Genomic DNA, 21,615 nt, shown 5'->3' with positions numbered 1-21,615 from the left:
AAAACGCAAAGTAGCACTTGCAAACTGACCAGCGGAATTATTTTGTTCAGCCGAGCGATCCTCCGCGAGATGTAATGAGTCAGCCTCGCGCTGGGAATTACTGTGTGCACGCGTACGTGTGTGTAAAAGTGTGAGTGTGTTTGTGTAAATTGTCTATGTTTAAATAGTGTGGTGTACTGTAGCATGGGGTGTAGTGTGGTGTACAGTAGTGTGTGTAGTATCGTGTATGTATGTGCTGTAGAGTGTTGTGTACCGTGCCGGTACTGCCTGGACCTTTGTGGAATATAGAAGTCCGGTGCACTGGTTCTAGCTCCAGTCATCATGAGGGGTGGACAGTTCTTCACTCGCGGTAGGAAACTAGCAAACAGCAGGAAGTGGCACTTCTTTTGAACAAAAGAATAAAGGGGGTGTGGGAGCATGGCGGTGAGGTGTGGGAAGCTATAAGTCACAGGCTACTGTGAGCTTGCCTCATCAAGAAGAGGTTAGGAATGGTGGTGGTGGTTGCTTACGCCTCCAGCGAAGATGAACATTAGTGGAGGGATGCAGACAATGGCGATGAGTCAGACGCCTTCTAAAAACCCCTGTCCCAGGTGCTAGCTAAAGTGGCCCCTCAGGATAAAGTCATCTTGTTAGGTGACTTTAATGCCTGAGTGGGTCATGATGCAGACACTTCTGTCCAGCCCAAGGGCTTGTAATTACAAACATGCTGTTCCGGCATCGGCACATCTACACAACATCATGGATGCACGCTGGGTGTAAGCAAAACCATCTGCTGGACTATTTAATTATGGACCAGCGGATGCGGGCCCATGTCCTTGACACCAGGACTTACTGTGGAGCTGATCTGACCACTGACCATCGACTTGTCATCTGTAAGATGCGCCTGCCATTTTTCCACTCCGGTGGTGGGTGTCCATCTAGGACCCCATTCAAACCCACAGTGGCCTGGTCTCAACTATCTTCTTGGTTCTTTCAGTAAAGTCACGCAGAAGGGAAGTAATAAAATAATAAAAATAAAACATAATAAAATAATTCTCACGAAGTTTCGGCCACAACGCAAGTAGCCGTCTTCAGGTGAAGAATGAAACACTGCCAAGCTTGGAGCGTATATATAAGCTGGGTTGGAGGTGGAAGAAGAGCGCCTTGACAATTGAATTTGCATATCAAGAGGAATTTAGCATAATTATGGAAAATGCGTAGGAGGTGGGTGGGGGGGTTTTCAAAGTCATATTATGCCCATGCATTATGCAGGATTAGCAGCATCAGAGAGAGGGGGTAGCATTAACAAAGGGAGGGAATGTTAATAGTACGTAGAAGCCACGAAACATGTCAATGGGAGAGCGGCAGTGGGAGGCCCGCAGCGGAGCAAATAATGCATTCCCTGTGGAGAACACAAGATACACAGTCAATGCCAGTGAGTGGACTACGGTCTGAAAGTCACCATAAACGTGAACAACAATCAGTTAAGATCCGAAATGGTTTATTACGTCCTTCCAATGATTGCTGAGCCAGAATCCATCTTCTCGGTTGAAATTGTCTCTGTGTTTGTATATGTGGATCGCCTCATGAACGAATCTCTCATGGTAGCCAGATGGCTTGCAGAGAACCTCTGTCTTGGAGAAGTCAATGTCATGTGAGCCCACTGAATTGTAACAGTGATCTGCCACGGCTGAGGTGTTTGTCCTACCGTGTTTCAGGTCTGCTTTATGTTCACGGATGCGGTCCGAGACATGTCGTTTGGTTTCTCCAATGTAACTGCTACCACAGAGGCAACTTAGTTTGTAGACGCCTGGGTACTGTATGTCTGGAACCACGTCTTTTACAGACGGGACCAGATCACGGATTTTATGTACTGTGTTGAATCGGACCTGGATCCTGTGTTTAATCAGGATTTTGGAGATTTTTTTGTGACCCCAGCAATGTAGGGTAAGGTGATGGTTTTCAAAGGCTCCTCTACAGGATCCTTCTTGATGGTTGGAGTGATGGCTTTGCGGATTGTGTAGTCGGAGTAACCATTAGCCTTAAGAGCTTGGCGTACGTGTTTGAGTTCACTGGCAATGTGTTCCTGATCGGAGATGCATTGGGCTCAATGGTATAGAGTCTTGATGAGGGAGTTCTTCTGGGATGGATGGTGGTGGGAATCCGGTTTTAGGTAAGCATCCGTATGGGTGGCTTTCCTGTAGACAGAATGGCTCATTGAACCATCAGGTTTCCTTTTAATTAGGACATCCAAAAAGGGTAGCTTGCCATCTTTTTCGACTTCCATGGTGAATCTGATGGCTGGGTGTATGAAATTGATGTGGTCGAGGAATTGGTCTAGAGCAGGCCGGCCATGTGGCCAGATGACAAAAGTGTCATCTACGTACCTCTTCTATAAGGTCGGGCGTAGAGTGGCAGTCTGGATGGCGTCAGTCTCAAATTTCTCCATGAAAACGTTGGCTACAACCGGAGATAGGGGGGAGCCCAAGGTCGGGCGTAGAGTGGCAGTCTGGATGGCGTCAGTCTCAAATTTCTCCATGAAAACGTTGGCTACAACCGGAGATAGGGGGGAGCCCATTGGGGTGCCCTCAGTTTGTTTGTAGAAAGTTCCATTCCAGGTGAAGTATGTATTGGTTAAGCAGTGTCTCACCAGGGGGGTACCCCAGTATTCAGTCCTTGATGAACCAAGTCTTCAATGATTGCGATGGTGTCAGGTACAGGAACTTTGGTGATATGCAAATTCTTTTGTCAAGGCGCTCTTCTTCCACCTCCAACCCAGCTTATATATACGCTCCAAGCTTGGCAGTGTTTCACTCTTCACCTGAAGACGGATACTTGCATTGTGGCCGAAACGTCGTGAGAATTATTTTATTATGTTTGATTTTTATTATTTTATTACTTCCCTTCTACGTGACTTTACCGAAAGAACCAAGAAGATGAATCCCTGCAGTCACGAAAGCTTTAAATCGAAATGGTCTCAACTAGTTGAGGATAGTTGCAAGTAGAAGTTTCAAAATTGCGTTGCAGCTGGAGTTGGCTGAGGGGAAATGGGTAAGGTTGAGTACTGTGGGTCATGCAGCTGCAACGGCTGCACTGGGTATGCGGTCCAGACCTCCCCAGTGTCCCTGGCTGAAAGAGGAGGTGTTCTGGCTAGTTGAGAGAAAACGACAGGCCCACTCCCATCGTTTACAACATCCAACATTGGAGAATGAGGAGGCTTATCGCAGCCTTCGCTCCGAGATTCGGAGAGCCATGCGAGCGCCATGTGGTGCTGCAAAGATGAGTGGTGGGCGTGGGTTGCTGAGGAGATGGAATCTGCCTCAGTAGTCCGCAATTAAAAATCACTTTACTTTTCATAAAAAAAGTAACTTGCAGCACCTTACCAATCACCCCCCAGGAACAGGTCTAGGTTTGCAGAGCATTTTTGTGAGGCCTTGGGGGAGGGGAATTCCCTCAACCCAGACAACATGAGGCAAGGTGGGGACAACCCTGCTCGGGCTGTGGACCCTCAAATATTAACATAAGTAGCCACTCCTTCTGAATGGTTGGCTGAGGTGCCATCTGTGGACGAAGTGCGAGGAGGGATCCGAAGTCTGAGACCAAGAAAAGCGCCGGGCAGAGACGATCTGCTAAGTGAAAATGCTGAGGGAGGGTGGCATCTGTGTGCAGACTGTGCTACATGACATCACAACTGTTTGGACCAGAGGATGGGTTCTGCAGGATTGGAAGAATGCCCTGTTGGTCCGCACAGATTTTAGCTATAGGGGCATCTCTCTTCTAAGTGTGTCAGGAAAAGATTACTCAACATCGCCTTGTCAGGCACCCTGAGGAGAGGCTTGTAGAGCCCCAATGTGGTTTCAGACCAGGGCGGTCCTGAATGGATGCAATATTCTCTGTCCGTCAGCTACAGCAGAGGTGTACGAAATTATCACAATACCTACATCTCTGCTTTATTAACCTGGTCATGGCCTATGATACCATCTACAGACCAGGGCTGTGGGCAGTTATTCGTGCTTTCGGAGTCCCTGACTCTCTGCTCACAATCATTAAGGGCCTTCATAATGGTGGGCAGACCTGGGTAAAGCTACGTGGCCAGGAGTCGGAGCCATTCCGACTCCTGGGATGTCCTCTGGCTCCCACATATAACATAATCTTTAACCACGTAGTTCGAGAAGCTTTACATGGCTGTACTAGAGGAATTTCCTTCTGGTACAGCAAAGCCGTAGCCATGGAGTCAACATTGGGGGGGACCAAATCTTCCAGGGTGTCTGGGGTCCCAACCCAGAAAAGATCTAAATTTTTATTTAATTTTTACAATAATGTCTAATAGTGTATTGTATTACATTGCTCTGTTTTGACTTTTTTACCATTTCTTGTTTCATTGTATGTAATGGCTGTCTTGCCTCATGGCAGATGTGGAGCGTGCGTTCACAGGAAGTTCCTGTTTTTTTATGCTAATTTTGGTCACATGACCAGGAAGTGACGATTTTAGATTTCCACTGTACCACGCGGGCATCGGCCATTACACAGATAAGTCAAGATGGCGGCATGCATCGCATCTCAGTGAGACCACAGCCGCACTTGTCCATTGTGGGAGCTTAAGAAGCATTATCTTTTTACCTTGTTACAATCAATAAATGACGATTGGAGTTGGACGTTCATCCTGGCTCCGAGGATTTATTGAACGCAAGGTTATCTACTCGACTAGCGGTGCAACGCAGTGCACAGCGAGGCCGAGATAGTAAAAAGACAGTCTTCTTGAAGCTCCCAACCGGTGCTGCAGCCAGCCCTGCAGCGAGTAAAAAAGACACTCTTCTAGGAGCTCTCAAGCAGTTAGCCTGCAGCAAGCAACCAGCTCTCAAGCAGTCAGCCTGCAGCAAGCAACCAGCTCTCAAGCAGTCAGCCTGCAGCAAGCAACCAGCTCTCAAGCAGTCAGCCTGCAGCAAGCAACCAGCTCTCAAGCAGTCAGCCTGCAGCAAGCAAGGAGCTCTCAAGCAGTCAGCCTGCAGCAAGCAAAGGCGCTCTCAAGCAGTCAGCCTGCAGCAAGCAAAGGCGCTCTCAAGCAGTCAGCCTGCAGCAAGCAAAGGCGCTCTCAAGCAGTCAGCCTGCAGCAAGCAAAGGCGCTTTCAAGCAGTCAGCCTGCAGCAAGCAACCAACTCTCAAGCAGTCAGCCTGCAGCAAGTAACCAGCTCTCAAGCAGTCAGCCTGCAGCAAGAAAAGAGCTCTCAAGCAGTCAGCCTGCAGCAAGCAAAGGAGCTCTCAAACAGTCAGCCTGCAGCAAACAAGGAGCTCTGCAACGAGTCTGCATTAAAATCGTGCTGCAAGCATCACAGCATGGAAAGCCACAGTTCAGCAGGGAGAGATACTGAAGAAGGTGATTTAAGCAATCCAGGACCTCCCATCCTGCCTCAAGAGGACCAAGGGAGTTCAACAGGGGCGGTTTCTTCATTAGGGCGATTGGGCGACGCACCACCAATGTCATTCAACCACAGAGTCACGCTAGCCGTCACTGTGCCTCTGGATATAGTCCAATCAGCGTCATGCTACGTTCTGTGGAGTACCGCCTCTTTTTGGGCGATTTCCCTCCAGCTGAGAATCGCCCCGAGTGGTCCCATAGACTTACATTCAAAGATGATTTTTTTTCGAACGGGGGCACTGCAATGCATTCTCTATGGCTTCTGGGAGGGCTCGCCCTAACGTGCTAACGTCATCATACGTAAGCACGTTTCATCCAACAATATAATTTGTCGCCACCTAGTGAAATCTTTAATAAAATAAACTTGAGTGGTTTGTTTTAATAGTGAGTATAGAAACAAACAAGATGTATTGTAAGAGTCACTTTATTTTTCATTAATATTAAAGAAGTGAAGTTGCCTTTATATGCTTCAGCTGTTAATTTATCCATTGCATGGGTGGACCTTATCCTTATCAATCATCCAGACATTTGCCCCCCCTGAGAGATTTTGCAGGAGCCGCCACTGGAGTTCAAGGCCCCAAAAAGAGGTCAGGCTGACACAAACGGCCCTGGAAAGCTATGATGCTGAGAAACAGGACCTTCATGCCAGGATACAACGGGCATGGGACCGGGTTGAAGCAGATTTATCTGAAGCTTCAAACGCCTCAGACACAATGGCCTCAATTCAGCGGGCCATCCAGCGAGTGAAGGTGAGCAGCTCAAGCTACAAGCTCCTGGAAAATAAATACATCTCCCTCCTGATGAAGGTGAAAACAGATGAGAGCTTTGAGGGAGTGCGCATGCAAGAACACTTGCTCGAACTGCTCGATGATAATGTGCAGGCAGTGATACAGGAGGCAATGGACCGTGTGGAGGGCTTAAGAGAGACACGATCTCAGCACTCTGTCTCATCCAGGTCCACCACAAGATCTAAAGGCTCAGCACACTCAAAGACATCATCTACTAGTATGGCAGCAGCTCAGGCACGCACAGCAGCAGAAGCAGCAACGGCCCGTATTGCCTACATGGCTGAAGAGGAAGCCATGCTAATTGAAAAGGCTCGCATACAAGAAGAAGCAAGCATAGCAACTTCTGCCGCACGAGAGCAAGAAAGTATATTAGAGGCTACTGCCACACGGAAGAAAATTGAGCTGGATGCTAAGTTAAGCACCCTACAACTCAAAAGGGAAGCAGCTGCTGCAATGGCCCAGGCAGAGGTGCTCGAAGCAGCAGCCAAGCTGGATAAGGAAGAGAATTGGAGTGAGTTTGGCACTTAGATACCTGTCATGGACCGTGATCAACTCACCAGAAAAAATATTTTGGACTGGTCTGAACAATACATCAATGCTCCTCCACCAAACAATACTGAACAAAGGGTGGACGTTCAGGCATCGCCATCTCCACACCGAATGAACATGAATGGTGTCTACAGGAATGGTGGAAATGCATATCCTGCCCTGGCAGTTAGTCGCCAACTCAGCGTCGCGCACGTGGGGTCAGACGTGGATGCACCAAGTCAGACCCACATTCCAGACAGTCACATAAGGGGATCCAGCCAACGTGATCGAAACCCTTTGGGCCCACAGTCCAACGCCATCGCAAATGACGGCATGCAAGGCAATACAGACAATAATGCCACCTCACAAGCGCCAGTATGGACACACCCTGGATCAGCAGGACTAGGGGACTTTTCTAGGTACCTGGCTCACCGCGAACTAATCAACACAGGACTCGTTAAGTTTGATGACCACTCTGAGAACTATCGAGCCTGGAGATCTACCTTCAGGAATGCAATCCGAAATGCAGACATCTCTGCAAGTGAAGAACTCGACCTGTTGGTGAAATGGTTAGGAAATGAGTCTGCAGAGTACGCAAAGAGGATCCGGTCAGCAAACATTTACGACCCCACCTCAAGCTTGCATGCGGTGTGGGAGAGGCTCGAGGAGTGCTATGGTAGTCCAGAAACCATTGAGAAGGCTCTCTTCAAGAAGTTGCAGAACTTTCCAAAAATCTCTGGTCGTGACAATAAAAGGTTACGGGAGCTTGGAGATCTTTTGATGGAGCTTGAATCAGCCCAGGCTGACCCCTACTTACCAGGTCTCATTTTCTTGAATACCTACAATGGCGTGAACCCTATCGTAGAGAAATTGCCATTTGACGTGCAGGATAAATGGAGAACAGCGGGTTCAAGATACAAGTCAGAGCATCAAGTTGCATTCCCCCCATTCTCTTTTTTCTCAAAGTTTATTCGCAACCTGGCTAAGACTAGAAATGACCCGAGTTTCATGTTTGGCACCACGGGGATTTCCAGTCCAGATCTCCCAAAAATGGAAAGAGCAATGACGAAACGAGGAACAGCGAGAGTGCCAATTTCCGTACACAAGACTGAGGTCTCTCCTACGACATTCGCAAACTCCGTCCAGGCGACCACCACAAAGAAGAAGATAGAGGATCCAGAGAAGCAATGCCCATTGCATGATAAACCTCACTCCCTCCAGAAATGCCATGAGTTCAGGAGGAAGCCATTGGAAGAGCGGTAGAACATGCTCAAAGAATTTGGAGTGTGCTTCAAATGCTGTGCTTCTACAAACCACCTTGCAAGGAATTGCAAGGCAGATATCAAGTGCGAGGAATGTGGCAGCGACAAACACGCAACTACTCTGCACACATTTTACTCGAAACCCAGTGGCACTAAGGCTTCTGATCCCGAAGCAGAGCACGGCGGGGAGCAAGGCGAGACCGCTGCACTCACTTCGTCAATCACAACCAAATGCACAGAAGTCTGTGGAGAAGGCTTCAAAGGAAGATCTTGCTCAAAGATATGCCTCGTCCGAGTCTATCCCAAAGGACATCCTGAAAGGGCAGTAAGGATGTACGCCATAATGGATGACCAGAGCAACAGGTCTTTGGCAAGGTCAGAGTTCTTTGATCAGCTAAGCGTAGGTGGGAATTCCTTTCCATACACGCTCAGAACATGCTCAGGACTGATGGAGACAGCGGGAAGAAGAGCGAGCGGCCTCATGGTGGAAACCATGGATAGCACCATGAAGCTAGCCCTTCCTACGGTGACAGAGTGCAATGAGATACCGGACGACAGGAGTGAGATTCCCACGCCTGAAGTTGCACGTCAACACCCACACCTGAAACCCATAGCAGAGTTCATCCCGCCATTGGATCACACGGCACAGATTTTACTTCTGCTCGGCAGGGACATGCTGAGAGTCCACAAGGTTCGCAATCAACGCAATGGACCTCGCGACGCTCCCTACGACCAGAGACTCGACCTAGGATGGGTCATCATAGGTGATGTTTGTCTCGATGAAACACACAAACCAGACCACATTAGCACATTCAGAACGAGTGTGCTCGTGAATGGACGCACGTCGCTCTTCAAACCGTGCCCCAACCACTTCACGCTGAAAGAGAAGCTTGGAGACAGAAGTGAAGGCTGTGCCGTGCAGACTTACAAGGAAACCACCATGCTGACCACAACTTCGCACGTACATCCACCATCTTCGCTGGATTTTATTCCTCCACGTTTCTCCAATCCAGTCCTCACTGACAAGAGGAAGCCAAAGACGAAGCCGCTGCTCGTCGCTCTGCTGGTGGTCGTGGCGGTGGTTGCTGCGGCCGTGGCCTCTTCGTTCCTAGACCCGCAGCTGTCATCCGAGTGGGAATCCTGGAAGGAGTTCCACGGCAAGGCCCCACAACCGGACCATACCATCCCAAGGCTTGAGCTTTGTGGAGCGGTTCTTGCTACAGAGGTGGCGGAACTGATCTTGGACGAATTTGACGTCAAACTGGACGTGGTCAAGTTCTACACGGACAGTAAGGTCGTACTAGGCTACATAAACAACCAAACCAGAAGGTTCTACACCTACATCAGCAACCGGGTGGAACGCATCAGGAGATCGACGCAGCCGGAGCAATGGAATTACGTTCCAACTGACCAGAATCCAGCAGATCTCACAACTAGGTCCGTCCCTGCATCTCTGCTGAATCAAACCATCTGGCTGACGGGTCCAGCGTTCCTGTTACGACGTGACGGTGGCCCATGTACTACCAAGGAGACCTTTGGACTCGTAGAGCCCGAGTCCGACAAGGAGATTCGTCCTCAAGTGACAACTTTCGTAACAAATGTGCGACCAAGAAGTCCACTGAGTCCACACCATTTTGAACATTTCTCGAAATGAACGTCGCTCGTGCGAGCGATAGCACATTTAACGCATATCACAGACTGCTTCCATCGCCCGATGAGAGACACCACTGGTAGCTGCAATGGATGGCATCACTGCACAGTGCCACGCGCTGAAGACGAGCTTTCCAGAGCAAGGAAATCAATCTTCCGCTGTGTGCAACAGGCAGCTTATGCAAGTGAGATCAAGGCCATCAACAAGGGAGAAGACCTTCCTAGGGTCAGCACCCTCAGGAAGCTAAACCCCAGGATGGACAAAGACGACTTGCTCAGGATCGGTGGTCGGCTAGGGAATGCAAAATTAGATGAGAATGAACGAAACCCCCTCATAATCCCAAGCCAGAGCCATATCGCAATCTTACTTGTACGCCACAACCACGAGAAGGTCAAGCACCAAGGTCGGCACTTCACAGAAGGAGCAATCCGATCTGCAGGGCTGTGGATCGTTGGAGCAAAGAGGTGCATCGCCAGCACAATCCACAAGTGTATCCGGTGTCGTAAGCTACGTGGAAAACAGGAAGAACAGAAAATGGCAGACCTCCCAGCCGATCGACTCAGTGTGGAACCTCCCTTCACCTCTGTAGGGATCGACGTGTTCGGACCATGGACAGTCATCTCCCGCCGCACCAGAGGAGGGCTCGCGAACAGCAAACGTTGGGCAGTGCTGTTCACCTGTATGAGTACACGAACAGTGCACATCGAAGTCATCAAGTCCATGGACTCTTCGAGCTTTATAAATGCACTCCGGAGATTCTTCGCCATCAGAGGGCCAGCCAAGCAACTCCGTTCTGATTGTGGAACCAATTTCATAGGAGCATGTAAAGAGCTTAAGATCAATACGGAGAAAGTCGAAGATGATTCTGTCAGGAAATACCTTACTGACCAAGGCTGCACATGGATCTTCAATCCTCCCCACTCTTCGTATATGGGTGGAGCCTGGGAACGTATGATCGGGATTGCTCGACGCATTCTCGACTCCATGCTATGTGATGTCGGGTCCACACGGCTCTCTCACGAGGTCTTGACCACTCTCATGGCCGAGGTCTCAGCCATAATTAACTCAAGACCCCTGATCCCCGTCTCAACCGACCCGAAGTCACCATTCATCTTGACTCCTGCTACACTTCTTACCCAGAAGACAGATTTGCTCACAGCACCTACCGAGGAGGCCAGCACTGCAGACCTCTACAGACGTCAATGGAGACAAGTGCAGAGCTTTGCAAACACGTTCTGGCATCGCTGGAAAAACGAGTACCTTGCAACACTCCAAGTGCGCAACAAGTGGCAGTCTAACAGACCAGACATCTAAGAAGGCGACTGCGTCCTACTGAAGGACAACCAAGCCAAACGGAATGAGTGGCCAATGGGCCGCATCCTCAAGTCGATTCCAAGTGCCGATGGAAAAGTTCGAAAGGTCGAGGTTATGATTGCGAAGCAAGGTGTCGCAAGAACTTTCATCAGGCCCATAGTTGAGATAGTACTACTTCTCTCTCGCAAAGATATGGACAAATAAGTCGACCCGTTGAAGTTGTTATACACTTGTTAATGAGATAGGAAATAAATGGTGGTATCTCCTAGATACCAGACGGGGAGTGTCTTGCCTCATGGCAGATGTGGAGCGTGCATTCACAGGAAGTTCCTGTTTTTTTATGCTAATTTTGGTCACGTGACCAGGAAGTGACGATTTTAGATTTCCACTGTACCACGCGGGCGTCGGCCATTACACAGATCAGTCAAGATGGCGGCAGGCATGGCATCTTAGTGAGACCACAGCTGCACTTGTCCATTGTGGGAGCTTAAGAAGCATTATCTTTTTACCTTGTTACAATCAATAAATGACGATTGGAGTTGGACATTTATCCTGGCTCCGAGGGTTTATTGAAGGCAAGGTTATCTACTCGACTAGCGGTGCAATGCAGCGCACAGCGAGGCCGAGATAATGGCAGAGATTAAGGATTGATAAAGTAAATGTATGCATTGATTTGTATGAAGACAAGTTCAGATATTGTGGCCAAGGTTTAGCAAATTTTTGTTTTTATTTACATAGCATAGCAAAACATTTTATAGCAATATTTTGGGGGGGACATTTTGAGAATATTGGAGGGGATGTGTCCCCCCCAATATATATTATAATTCCGGCGTTGTGGTACAGATACAATGGGAGGCTAATCGATGCCCGGGTGCGGTCGAGAGATGGCTCCCTATTGGTAAACCATGTTACATATTCTGATAATCTGGTGATTGCTGCTCACTCAGAGTCGGAGTTGGAGGCTCTGCTGCTGAACCTGGAGTGTGCCACTAAGAGGAGGAGTTGGAGGCCCTGCTGCTGAGCCTGGAGTGTGGCATTAAGAGGTTTTACCATCAGCCCCACAAAAATAATCACCTGCATGGGTTTTTTGTGCTACCAAACACTCCACCCCCTCAGCTCCCCATCGGTGGTGGAGCAGTTGTGGAGAGAGTGGAGCAGAGGTGTGGACTCGAGTCATGTGACTTGGACTCGAGTCAGACTCGAGTCATGAATTTGATGACTTGCGACTCGACTTGGACTTGCATAACAATGACTTTGTCCCACCTATGAGATGTGGACTCGAGTCATGTGACTTGGACTCGAGTCAGACTCGAGTCATGAATTTGATGACTTGCGACTCGACTTGGACTTGCATAACAATGACTTTGTCCCACCTCTGGAGTGGAGAGTTTTGCATACCTGGGCAGTGTTTATGACCAGTTACGGTTTGACTGCAGAGGTCTCCGAATCAGTCGGGCGGCATTATCTTTTCATGTGCTGCGCAATGCTGTGTGGAAACTACCTAGTCTGTCGCTCTGCACAAAGCTTCGGGTCTTCTCGGCCACAATCATGCCCCCCTTCTCTATGCTTGTGAAACGTAGACCCCTCTAATGGAACATCTGCACCGGTTGGAAACATCCAAGCTGGCATGCCTACAATCCATCCTGGGTTTATCCAGGCTGGATTGTGTAAGGAGCTCAGAAGTCCTTGAAAGATCTGGACACATTCCCGTCAGTGAGCTCCTCTGGCAGGCAAAGCTTCATTGGCTGGGTCATGTGGCCCGCATGCCCAGCCACCGCATGCCCAAGCAGCTTTTGTTTGGCCGCATATAGGAGGTTAAATGGACATAACATGGGCTGGAGAAAAGATGGACTGATGGTGTCGTTGAGGATGTGGAGCTGAGTGCACTTGCCGACAACTGGTACCAGCGGTGTCAAAATCGGCCTCTATGGAGAAGGCTCGTTAAGGACGCTACTGGGCAATTGGAGGCAGTCACCCTTCAGCAACAACAGGCGGCAGAGGAGCGATGCTCACAACAATGAGTGGAGCGCCGGGCGACTAAAATGCAGCAAATTGACACAGTAGGGGGTACAGCTGGTGCATCTGCCAGTCATCTCAGTCAGCCAACCCATGGCACCTGGGTCTGTCCCGTGACCTGTCAGCGAACCTTCGACACTTCACATGGCCTCAAAGTGCACCTAGCCTGGCACAGGTGCCGTGGTAATGTCACCGTCACTTCGTGGTGAATGCCGGGTATTGTTATTGGTGTATTGTAATCTATAGTGCATTGTGGTTTGTATAGCACAGTGTGTAGTGCACTAGTGTGTACAGTGTGGCGCTGAGTGTGCGTGTGTGTGGTGCATGCTGAATGTGTAAGTATTGCAGGCTATGTGTACGTGTGGGCCGTGGTGGTGTGAGTGGGGGGTGTCTATGTAGATAGATTAGTATGTGCGAGAGGCTAGTAACCCCTCAACCTGGCACTTTCTCTACCAAGCACCATGGTGGAACACCAAAATAAGCTCGTGCTCAGGACCATGGGGCCAGGCGTTCGTGATCCCTTGTGGCCAAACTCCATCTGGCAGAACCAGACTAAACCCCCCTCTCAAGGTTCCTCTAGGACAGGGATAGGGAACGTCCGGCCCGCGGGCCGTATAAGGCCCGCAAAATAATTTGGTCTGGCCCTGCCAAGGCAACCGCAAGCGGGACTCGAAATTAAATAAATCTAGGAGCAAACCTGGAAAAGCAGTTGCGAGTAGCAACATCATCAATACCAGCTAACATCACACGCCTCACCAAAGAGAAGCAGTTCAGCCATTACATTAGGGGTTAGTTATTTAAATGTTTGACCAAATATAACAGGATAATTTTTAAGTTGATAATTTTTTATGGCCCGCGAATGATGTTATAAATATCCAAATGGCCCTTGACAGAAAAAAGGTTCCCCACCCCTGCTCTAGGAACAGGAGAAGACTGAGATTGGCCACGTGGAATGCTCGGACTCTGGTTGCGGAGGGGAGGCTGCCACTACTCTGCCGGGAGATGGACCGGTACTGCTTAGACCTCTGTGGAATACAGGAGGTCCGGTGGACCGGTTCTGGCTCCAGTCATCATGAGAAGTGGCCAGTTATTCACTCACGTGGCCTCAAAGTGCACCTGGCTTGGCATATGCGCCATAATGATGTCACCTTCACTTAGTGGCGAATGGCGGGTATTAGTGTGGGGAGCGGTAGTGTAGCAGTGAGCATGCTACCCTACAAAAGCGGCGACCCGAATTTGATTCCTGTTCATGGCCAACATCAGTGACGATTATCTGCACCGCCCCTGGGCCTCTCCTAGGTCACTAAGCCTCAAATGAGTACCTGGTGTGTGTAAACATCGCCACTGGGGAGACAAAGGCAGCCGGGCATAGTGCTAGCCATTCACCCCTCGTGTACCGTACTGGCCTTTGGCACTGCTTTCTAACAGTACTTACTCAATGGTCTGTTAAGGCTATATGGAGGATCGTTGTCGGGGTGTGTACGCTTGCCCAGTGTGTGTGTGTCTGTCTTTGTGTGTGTGCATTTGTGCTCATGCGGGAATACCCCATGTGTGTGCAATTGTGGTTACTCAATTTCTAACAGAACAGCATAGAAACATTTCCTCGAAACTGATACAGGAAGTATGTGACATCCTAGGCACCAAGAAAGTACGCACTTCTCCACACCACCCACAAACCGATGGGATAAATCACACCATCACTTCCATGCTATGTCAGGTGGTCAATGAGACTCAGACAAACTGGGACTTACACATAGGCTGGATCCTGGCGGAATAGCGGCTAGCCCCGCATGCATCGACGGGATACAGCAGTGGGAGACGGTGAGGGAGGCGGCATAAGCCACAGCGGCTTCCGCCCATTCTGTGAATGAACGGGCTATGCCAAAGGGAGTGATGCTCCTGACTTTCATAGTGGAAGATAGTGCATGGCTACACTGCCCACAGGTCCCCTTAGGGACCTCGCCCAAACTGCACCTGTCCGTGGCAGGGTCCTGTGAAGGTCGTGGAGATTCTCAGGCCTCAATGTATACTTGTCCAATTGGGACGCCGGCGATGATATGTACAACCGGTCAAAGCCTACTGCGGACATGCCACTAAACTTGGAAGAGCACCCACTACACTCACCAAAAACTGGTTTATTGCGAATACATACACCTTCACCTCTTCACTCACCATCATCACTGCCGAGGTCGGGGAAGTCACTTGCCGCGACTAACCAACCTCAAGAAGGTTGCCTTCCTTCTCCAAGACCAACGACAAGGTGCAGCAACATCTCACCCAGCCGAACCTAAATGGCCTGGTTACCCGGGCACGGGCCCGGGCAATGCTCCCACAGTGATGAACAACCACCGCATGCTAGACCACGGAACCGCAGATGAAAAGGACATTGTTGTTCTTTCGTGCCAGAAGTTGCTCGCTAGTTGCTCGCATGTTACGGTTGGAGGGTCCGGTTGAACCCCTTGTAAGCACCGTCTTGTTTTACGGTTCTTCATTTATTGCTGTCTTAAATTCTGTTCTGCATAAACATACATTCCATACCTATACACAAAGTAACAAGACTCGGGTTGAGTTAGAAATTGCTTGTTATTGACCAACAAAAGTGTTTTTTTTCGACTTGCAGGGCTACCCCGAATCCCTTGTATTCACATGGGCTGTGTTTAGTCGAGGACAACTTTTTCTTCGGGGTGGGGGGAGGGGTGATGTATTACTGATACGTGATCCGAGGGTAGAAATACTTGCGTAATCCAAGGGTACAGTGTCAGGATGACGTCACCGGGAGAGGCGGGGAAATCGGAGTAGGATGGACGCGTGTGGCATGAGCTCGCGTGGAATAAAGAAAAGTGTCGACGAAAGCCTGGTGGACCCTCTACAAATATATACACATGCGGTATTAGAATTAGGGACAATGTTAATTTGGTGAGTTAACTTGTACTGTCTTATTTGAACCCTGTTTGTTATATTTGTTTGCAGGTCTCACTGAAGGAGTTGGATCTAAGTGGAAATTGTTGGCGAATGTACCATCAAAACTTACCATCCACTCACTGCAACCATAAATTCACCATTGAAGAAGATGCTTTCGTTGACCTGCTGAATTTAACTTCACTCAGTCTGAATAGAAACAGCCTCATACTCGTTCCCAAAAAGCTGCCACAAAGTCTGAAAACGCTATGGCTGGAATTCAACCACATTACAACTTTAAGCAGCGGAGATTTTTATGGCTTGCACAATCTTCAAAATTTACACTTGTGTTGTAATTGTTACTTGTCAAACGCTTGCTACAAATCGTTCAATATATCACACGATGTTTTTACCCTACCAAATCTCACTTTTCTAGATGTATCTAGTAACAATCTAACAGATGTTACGCTGAATCTTTCAACAACAATACGAAATCTCGTCATTGGCAATAATGACATTAGGAAATTAAGAAGACAGCATTTCCATGGCATGATGCACTTGGAATCCCTGGATGTGGCCTTGAACTGCCCACGGTGCATCACTGCATCCTTCCCCTGCAAACCATGTCCAAACAATGGACCACTAGATATTGACACGTTTATTTTTTCTGACATGCCACTTTTAACCCACATAGACTTAGCTAGCACATCACTCAAGAAGATCCCACCCCTGCTGTTTGAGAACAACACTCACATGACATATTTAGATCTGTCACATAATTATTTGGGTGGTGAAATTGAAAATGGCATATTTCTAAATTACCTGCAACGAATAGAGCATTTAGATCTATCCTTTAATTATTACTTTCAAAAGTATCCAGTCGAGCTGAAACTTTCATCAAATTTTGCAAATCTCACTTCTTTAAAAGAACTTATTTTGACGGGTCTTATTTTTCAGTATCTGGGTATAAACAATTTAAATCCTCTGAAAACCCTCCTAAATCTAACTTCCATAAATTTATCACTTAATTTCATTAAGCAGGTGAATATTATGGCATTCAAGGGACTTTCACAATTAAATGAGATAATTCTCAGTGAAAATCTGATTTCACCAGAAAACAATGCAGGCTGTCTTATTCCAAAACCAGATGTATTTTTGAACACTGTGGAAAAGAATGAAGGCAGTGTTTTGCTCTTGATATCAAAACACGACAAAAAAGTCGGTGTTCCACAATGTAAGATGTATAACAAAGTCTTAGACCTCGGCAACAATAGTATTTTTTTCATACAAAAAAAATACTTCCATGACATGGGGAACATTGAATGCCTAGTTTTGAGCAGAAATTTTATAAACCAGGCATTAAATGGCACTGAATTTAGCAATCTCCCAAAACTTAAATACCTTGACCTTTCTTATAATCGAATAAGTTTGGTTTTCAACACTGCTTTTTCAGAGTTGCCTTACTTAGAGGTGTTGGATCTCAGCTATAACCAATATTACTTTTCATTAGATGGGCTTGTGCACAGCATCAATTTTATTTCTGGTATGTCTGCACTAACAGAGCTTCGCCTGGTAGGGAATGGTATCAGCAGTCTGTCGACAGACTCTCCCCTGTACAGTAACACTCTAAAAACGCTAAACTTTCAAGGAAACAGACTTGACATATTATGGGAGGATGGAAAACATTTCAACTTATTTGAAAATTTTACACAGCTGCAAAACCTTGATATGTCTCACAACAAGATAAGGTTTATTTTAAAGAACAGTGTGTTTGTGCATTTAAAAAAACTGAAAGTGTTAAACATTAGCCATAACCGACTGACACGTATTCCTTGGGATGAACTTGCCAAACTAGAACATTTACAACAACTGGACCTTAGCTACAATCATCTGACACAGTTATCAGATGTATCAAATAGTACATCCATCACAAAGCTGATAATGCGTAACAATAATATAGCTTTTATCAGTGCAGATTTTGTAAAATCAATGCGACTCCTGACTGTTTTAGATATAAGGCGCAACAATCTAACTGCAGAAAGCCAAGAAAGGTTTTCTATTCACAATATGAAACAACTCGAAGTATTGCAACTCTCTGGAAACCCATTTCTGTGTACATGCTCCAACGTATGGTTTCTGTCTTGGATCAACTCAACTACTATTATTATTCCTAAGCTGGCTACCAATGTGAAATGTAAATACCCATTGGACACATTTTCTGGAAAGAATATAGGAGTTATTTTTTCCCTGAACGAGTCACAATGTGAGTATATAACCACTGGCATGGTATTATTTTTGATATACAATGTGTTAATTATTTCATTGATGGCTACATCATTCATCTGGGTACGTTTCCGTTGGAATTTTGCACATTTGTTCAGGTCATTTTGTCGAGGAAAAGTTAATTATAGCTATGAAAACCTCAACCAAAACTCCTATGATGCGTTTGTCGCATACGACTCATCAAATGCAGATGTGTGTGAGTGGGTCCTGAAGGAAATTCGTGTTCATCTGGAAGAGAAATCAAACTACCCCTCGCGTTGTCATCTCTGTATTGAGGACCGTGACTGGATGCCAGGGATCAGTATTTCGAACAACTTGGCGACCAGTGTCTACAATAGCAGGAAGACTGTGTTTGTCCTAACAAAAGACTACATCACCTCCGGCCACTTCCGGCAGGCTTGGAGTATGGCCCAGCAGCGAATGATTGATGAGAAGAAAGATGTAATGGTGTTTGTCATATTGGAGAGGATGCCATCGAGGTTTTTATACTCACGATATATGCGCATGCGAAAGCGCCTTTGTCCAGATTCTTTTCTGCAGTGGCCACCAAATCCACATGCCCAGCATCTCTTTTGGAAATGCCTTCGGGCTGAGATTACAAAATCTCAAACAGAGCAATACTGGCAGGTAGCCCAATAAAAAATGTACGTGTTTGTTTTTGGTTGTAAACTACAGTATATGAAATTTAGCTGTGTTACAAAATCATAATAACAACACACTTCATTGTCCTTTACGCAACCAGAGTAAATGCAAATCATATTTGGTTGGCATGTTAATATATTTTCTTCTGATGTATTGTCTTATGATACAAGCAGGCATTTTTATGTATTTTATGGACCTATTGTTACGAGGACATGTGCAGGTGATGGGTTTGTGTCCTTTATTTAACGCATTGTTATTCACATTTATATTCGCCAACAATAGCAGTTATGTTTTGCTGCATTGTTGACTTTGCAGCAGTGTGCTCTGAAAACAAGAGGCAGAATAATGTTACCTCAAGGGCATGATCTACAACGGAAACGATAAGACAATTATCATTGCCAGCAATGGCTGTCCTAAAATTGTCCCAGTGGATTATGGCCTTAAGTCACGAGAACTGATGTAGGGCAACCACTGATGGTGATAAGGGCCGATGTACCGTGTTTGTGCCCTACAAGTCATTCTCTGAAGAGTGAAGTTAATTTAGCATTGGTAGTGGGGATCGGACTGTCGGCTTGTGTAAGATATCTCAGTACTGATAATTTTGGATACCAAGTAATTATATATTTATGGGTGCCAGATAATTATATTACTCTGAAATTAAATTCTAAATGTGATTGATTTTGTTTTATTCTGACAAGAGGCAAGTACAGAGCACGGGCAAAAACAAGGGGAGGGGATATAAAGACATTATGTGGACAGAAGCCCGGACACAGTGCTCATGGATTAGGGGAGGGAGAGGAATGGGCTCACTCACTGCCCTCCTTACCTTGGGACTGCGAGCGGGAATGAGAACCTTTTATGAGGGGAAGGGAAGGCAAGGGAATAGGAACAAAAGTAAGGGGGAAAGGGTGGGGTGGAAACAAATGTGATTATGTATTAAATCATTCTACTTGGTTTTGTCGTGAATTTATTTTTGTAAATAAAATGCACATATGTATGTGCTGTATGTTGAACTTATTTTGCAGCACTGTACATAGCCAACCATGCTCAGGGCCGGATCATGGTCTCCTGAGGCCCCTGGGCACATGTCTTTTGGAGCCCCCCCCCCCCCCCCACTTTCCTATATTGGTGTCTTTCTTGCCTTCCTCCTTGCAAAATCATCCACTAGATCGTCAAAATATAGCTGTCTGACAAGGTATGACTATTGATATAAGTGACAAAAGTGGCAATGATCTGAGACGTGTTTGGCACATGCTACTCCGCAGCTCATTTTTTATTCTGCCTTAAAGGGCAAATGTCCACTCACCCTGGCAGTTTATCACTGGCAAAATTAGACAAATCCGAAGTGCCACAAAAACATTAGGGAACACTGACTGCAGATTAAGTGCCTGCAACTTCTCAAGCAATTTAGTTAGGCACTTCTCACCCTCAGTCAGACATGAAAGACTTGAATTTGATGAGTTCGTTGGCAAAGTTCATGTCCAGGTCTGATGGAAATGCAGCGGAGAGTGCATTTACCTTTTCCACGATGACATCACTGTTAGACACCTGATCTGACATAAACAGAACTCCAAAGAGATTGTTGATTTAAAGCTTTCGTGACTGCAGGGATTCATCTTCTTGGTTCTTTCGGTAAAGTTCCATTCTACGTGACTTTACCGAAATAATCAAGAAGATCCAAAGAAATTGGTCAACCGCTTGTAAGCGTCCAAACGATATTGAAGGCATGCCACTAGCTTATCAATGACCACATAAAATGTTTCTATTTTGAACTTCTCCCTCCCCTAATTTGTCACACCTGACTGAGCTCTCATCAGCAAATGTTTTGCGTTTCCTCTCTTGCTGAAGATCGTGCTTATATGACTGTCATATTTAAGGCTGCCCTTTCAAAAGCCTCAAACTGGTCTCGCTGTCCCGCCACAAAATCCCTCAACGAAGACAAAAGCTTTGCTACTACAGAGATGTCAATGTCACTTTTCTGTGGGTGCATGCTTGTAGCGTAGAATCGGTCAAGTATGATGTCCCAGAAATGTGCCATGAACACCATCTCTAAGGTGTCCAATTTAACACATAGTCCAGCGGCCTCAATTCGAGTATCTCTTTTCTCATTATCATCATTACACATACCACCGAAGGCCTCTCTAATGTGGGTGTATTTTTTCCACAGTGCCTTGGTTGACTCTGCCCGAGCACTCCATCGAGTACTGGACAGCGATTTTAATGTTAGTCTTCCGAAAGACTTTCCCCCATCTGTGTGTGGATGAAGAGCAAAATATGTAAAGTGACTGCAACATGTAAAAAAACTCATCATCCTCTGGGCTACTGCCGTCTAAGGTGTTAACACTAACTAATTTAAATGAATGTACTGCGCAAGGCACATACTCTATCGGAGGGTTTTTTTGTTTCAGGTGGGCCTGTAGCCCATTGTATTTTCCTGACATGTTGCTTGCATTGTCATATGACTGACCTCTACAGTTTGAGAGGTCCAACCCAAGGCCCTCCACCATCAAAGTCACACAGTCTGCTAAACTTTTACCAGCGTGGCTCTCAATTGGCTCAAAAGCCCAGGAATCGCTCCACCACATCCCCGCTGCTGTTAACAAACCGAAAAATGAACGTCAATTGGTCCACTGGTGACAGGTCTGGGGTGGAGTCAACAATTATTGAAACATATTTGGCGAGTTTTCTGACCCATTAGCTCAATTAGTTATTCACATTGTCGATGACAAATAGGACACTGTGCCTCTTCCTTTTCCGCCAAACTTTTTAATATGTTCAGCTAAGAATGGGTTAAAATGTGATAGCAATTCTAGGATTCCAAGGAAATTGCCGTTATGG

At 46.9% G+C, this 21,615-nt stretch overlaps 1 protein-coding gene across 1 annotated transcript in view; it reads left to right on the top strand.

The window, feature by feature from the left end:
- Positions 1-19,790, top strand: part of LOC144722905 (toll-like receptor 7) — a 34,615-nt gene extending 14,825 nt beyond the window's left edge. The window contains exon 3 of the mRNA XM_078601320.1: positions 15,925-19,790. Coding sequence (XP_078457446.1) covers positions 15,925-18,774 — 2,850 coding nt within the window. The 3' untranslated portion in view covers positions 18,775-19,790. The remainder of the gene's footprint in view (positions 1-15,924) is intronic.
- Positions 19,791-21,615: the final 1,825 nt, after the last annotated feature.

This window comes from Lampetra planeri, chromosome 16, assembly GCF_965212315.1.
Source record: "Lampetra planeri chromosome 16, kcLamPlan1.2.h2, whole genome shotgun sequence".
NCBI classification, from domain to species: Eukaryota; Metazoa; Chordata; class Hyperoartia; order Petromyzontiformes; family Petromyzontidae; genus Lampetra; species Lampetra planeri.
The sequence above is the reverse complement of the archived record's forward strand: the minus strand, read 5'-3'. Positions and strand labels throughout refer to the sequence as shown.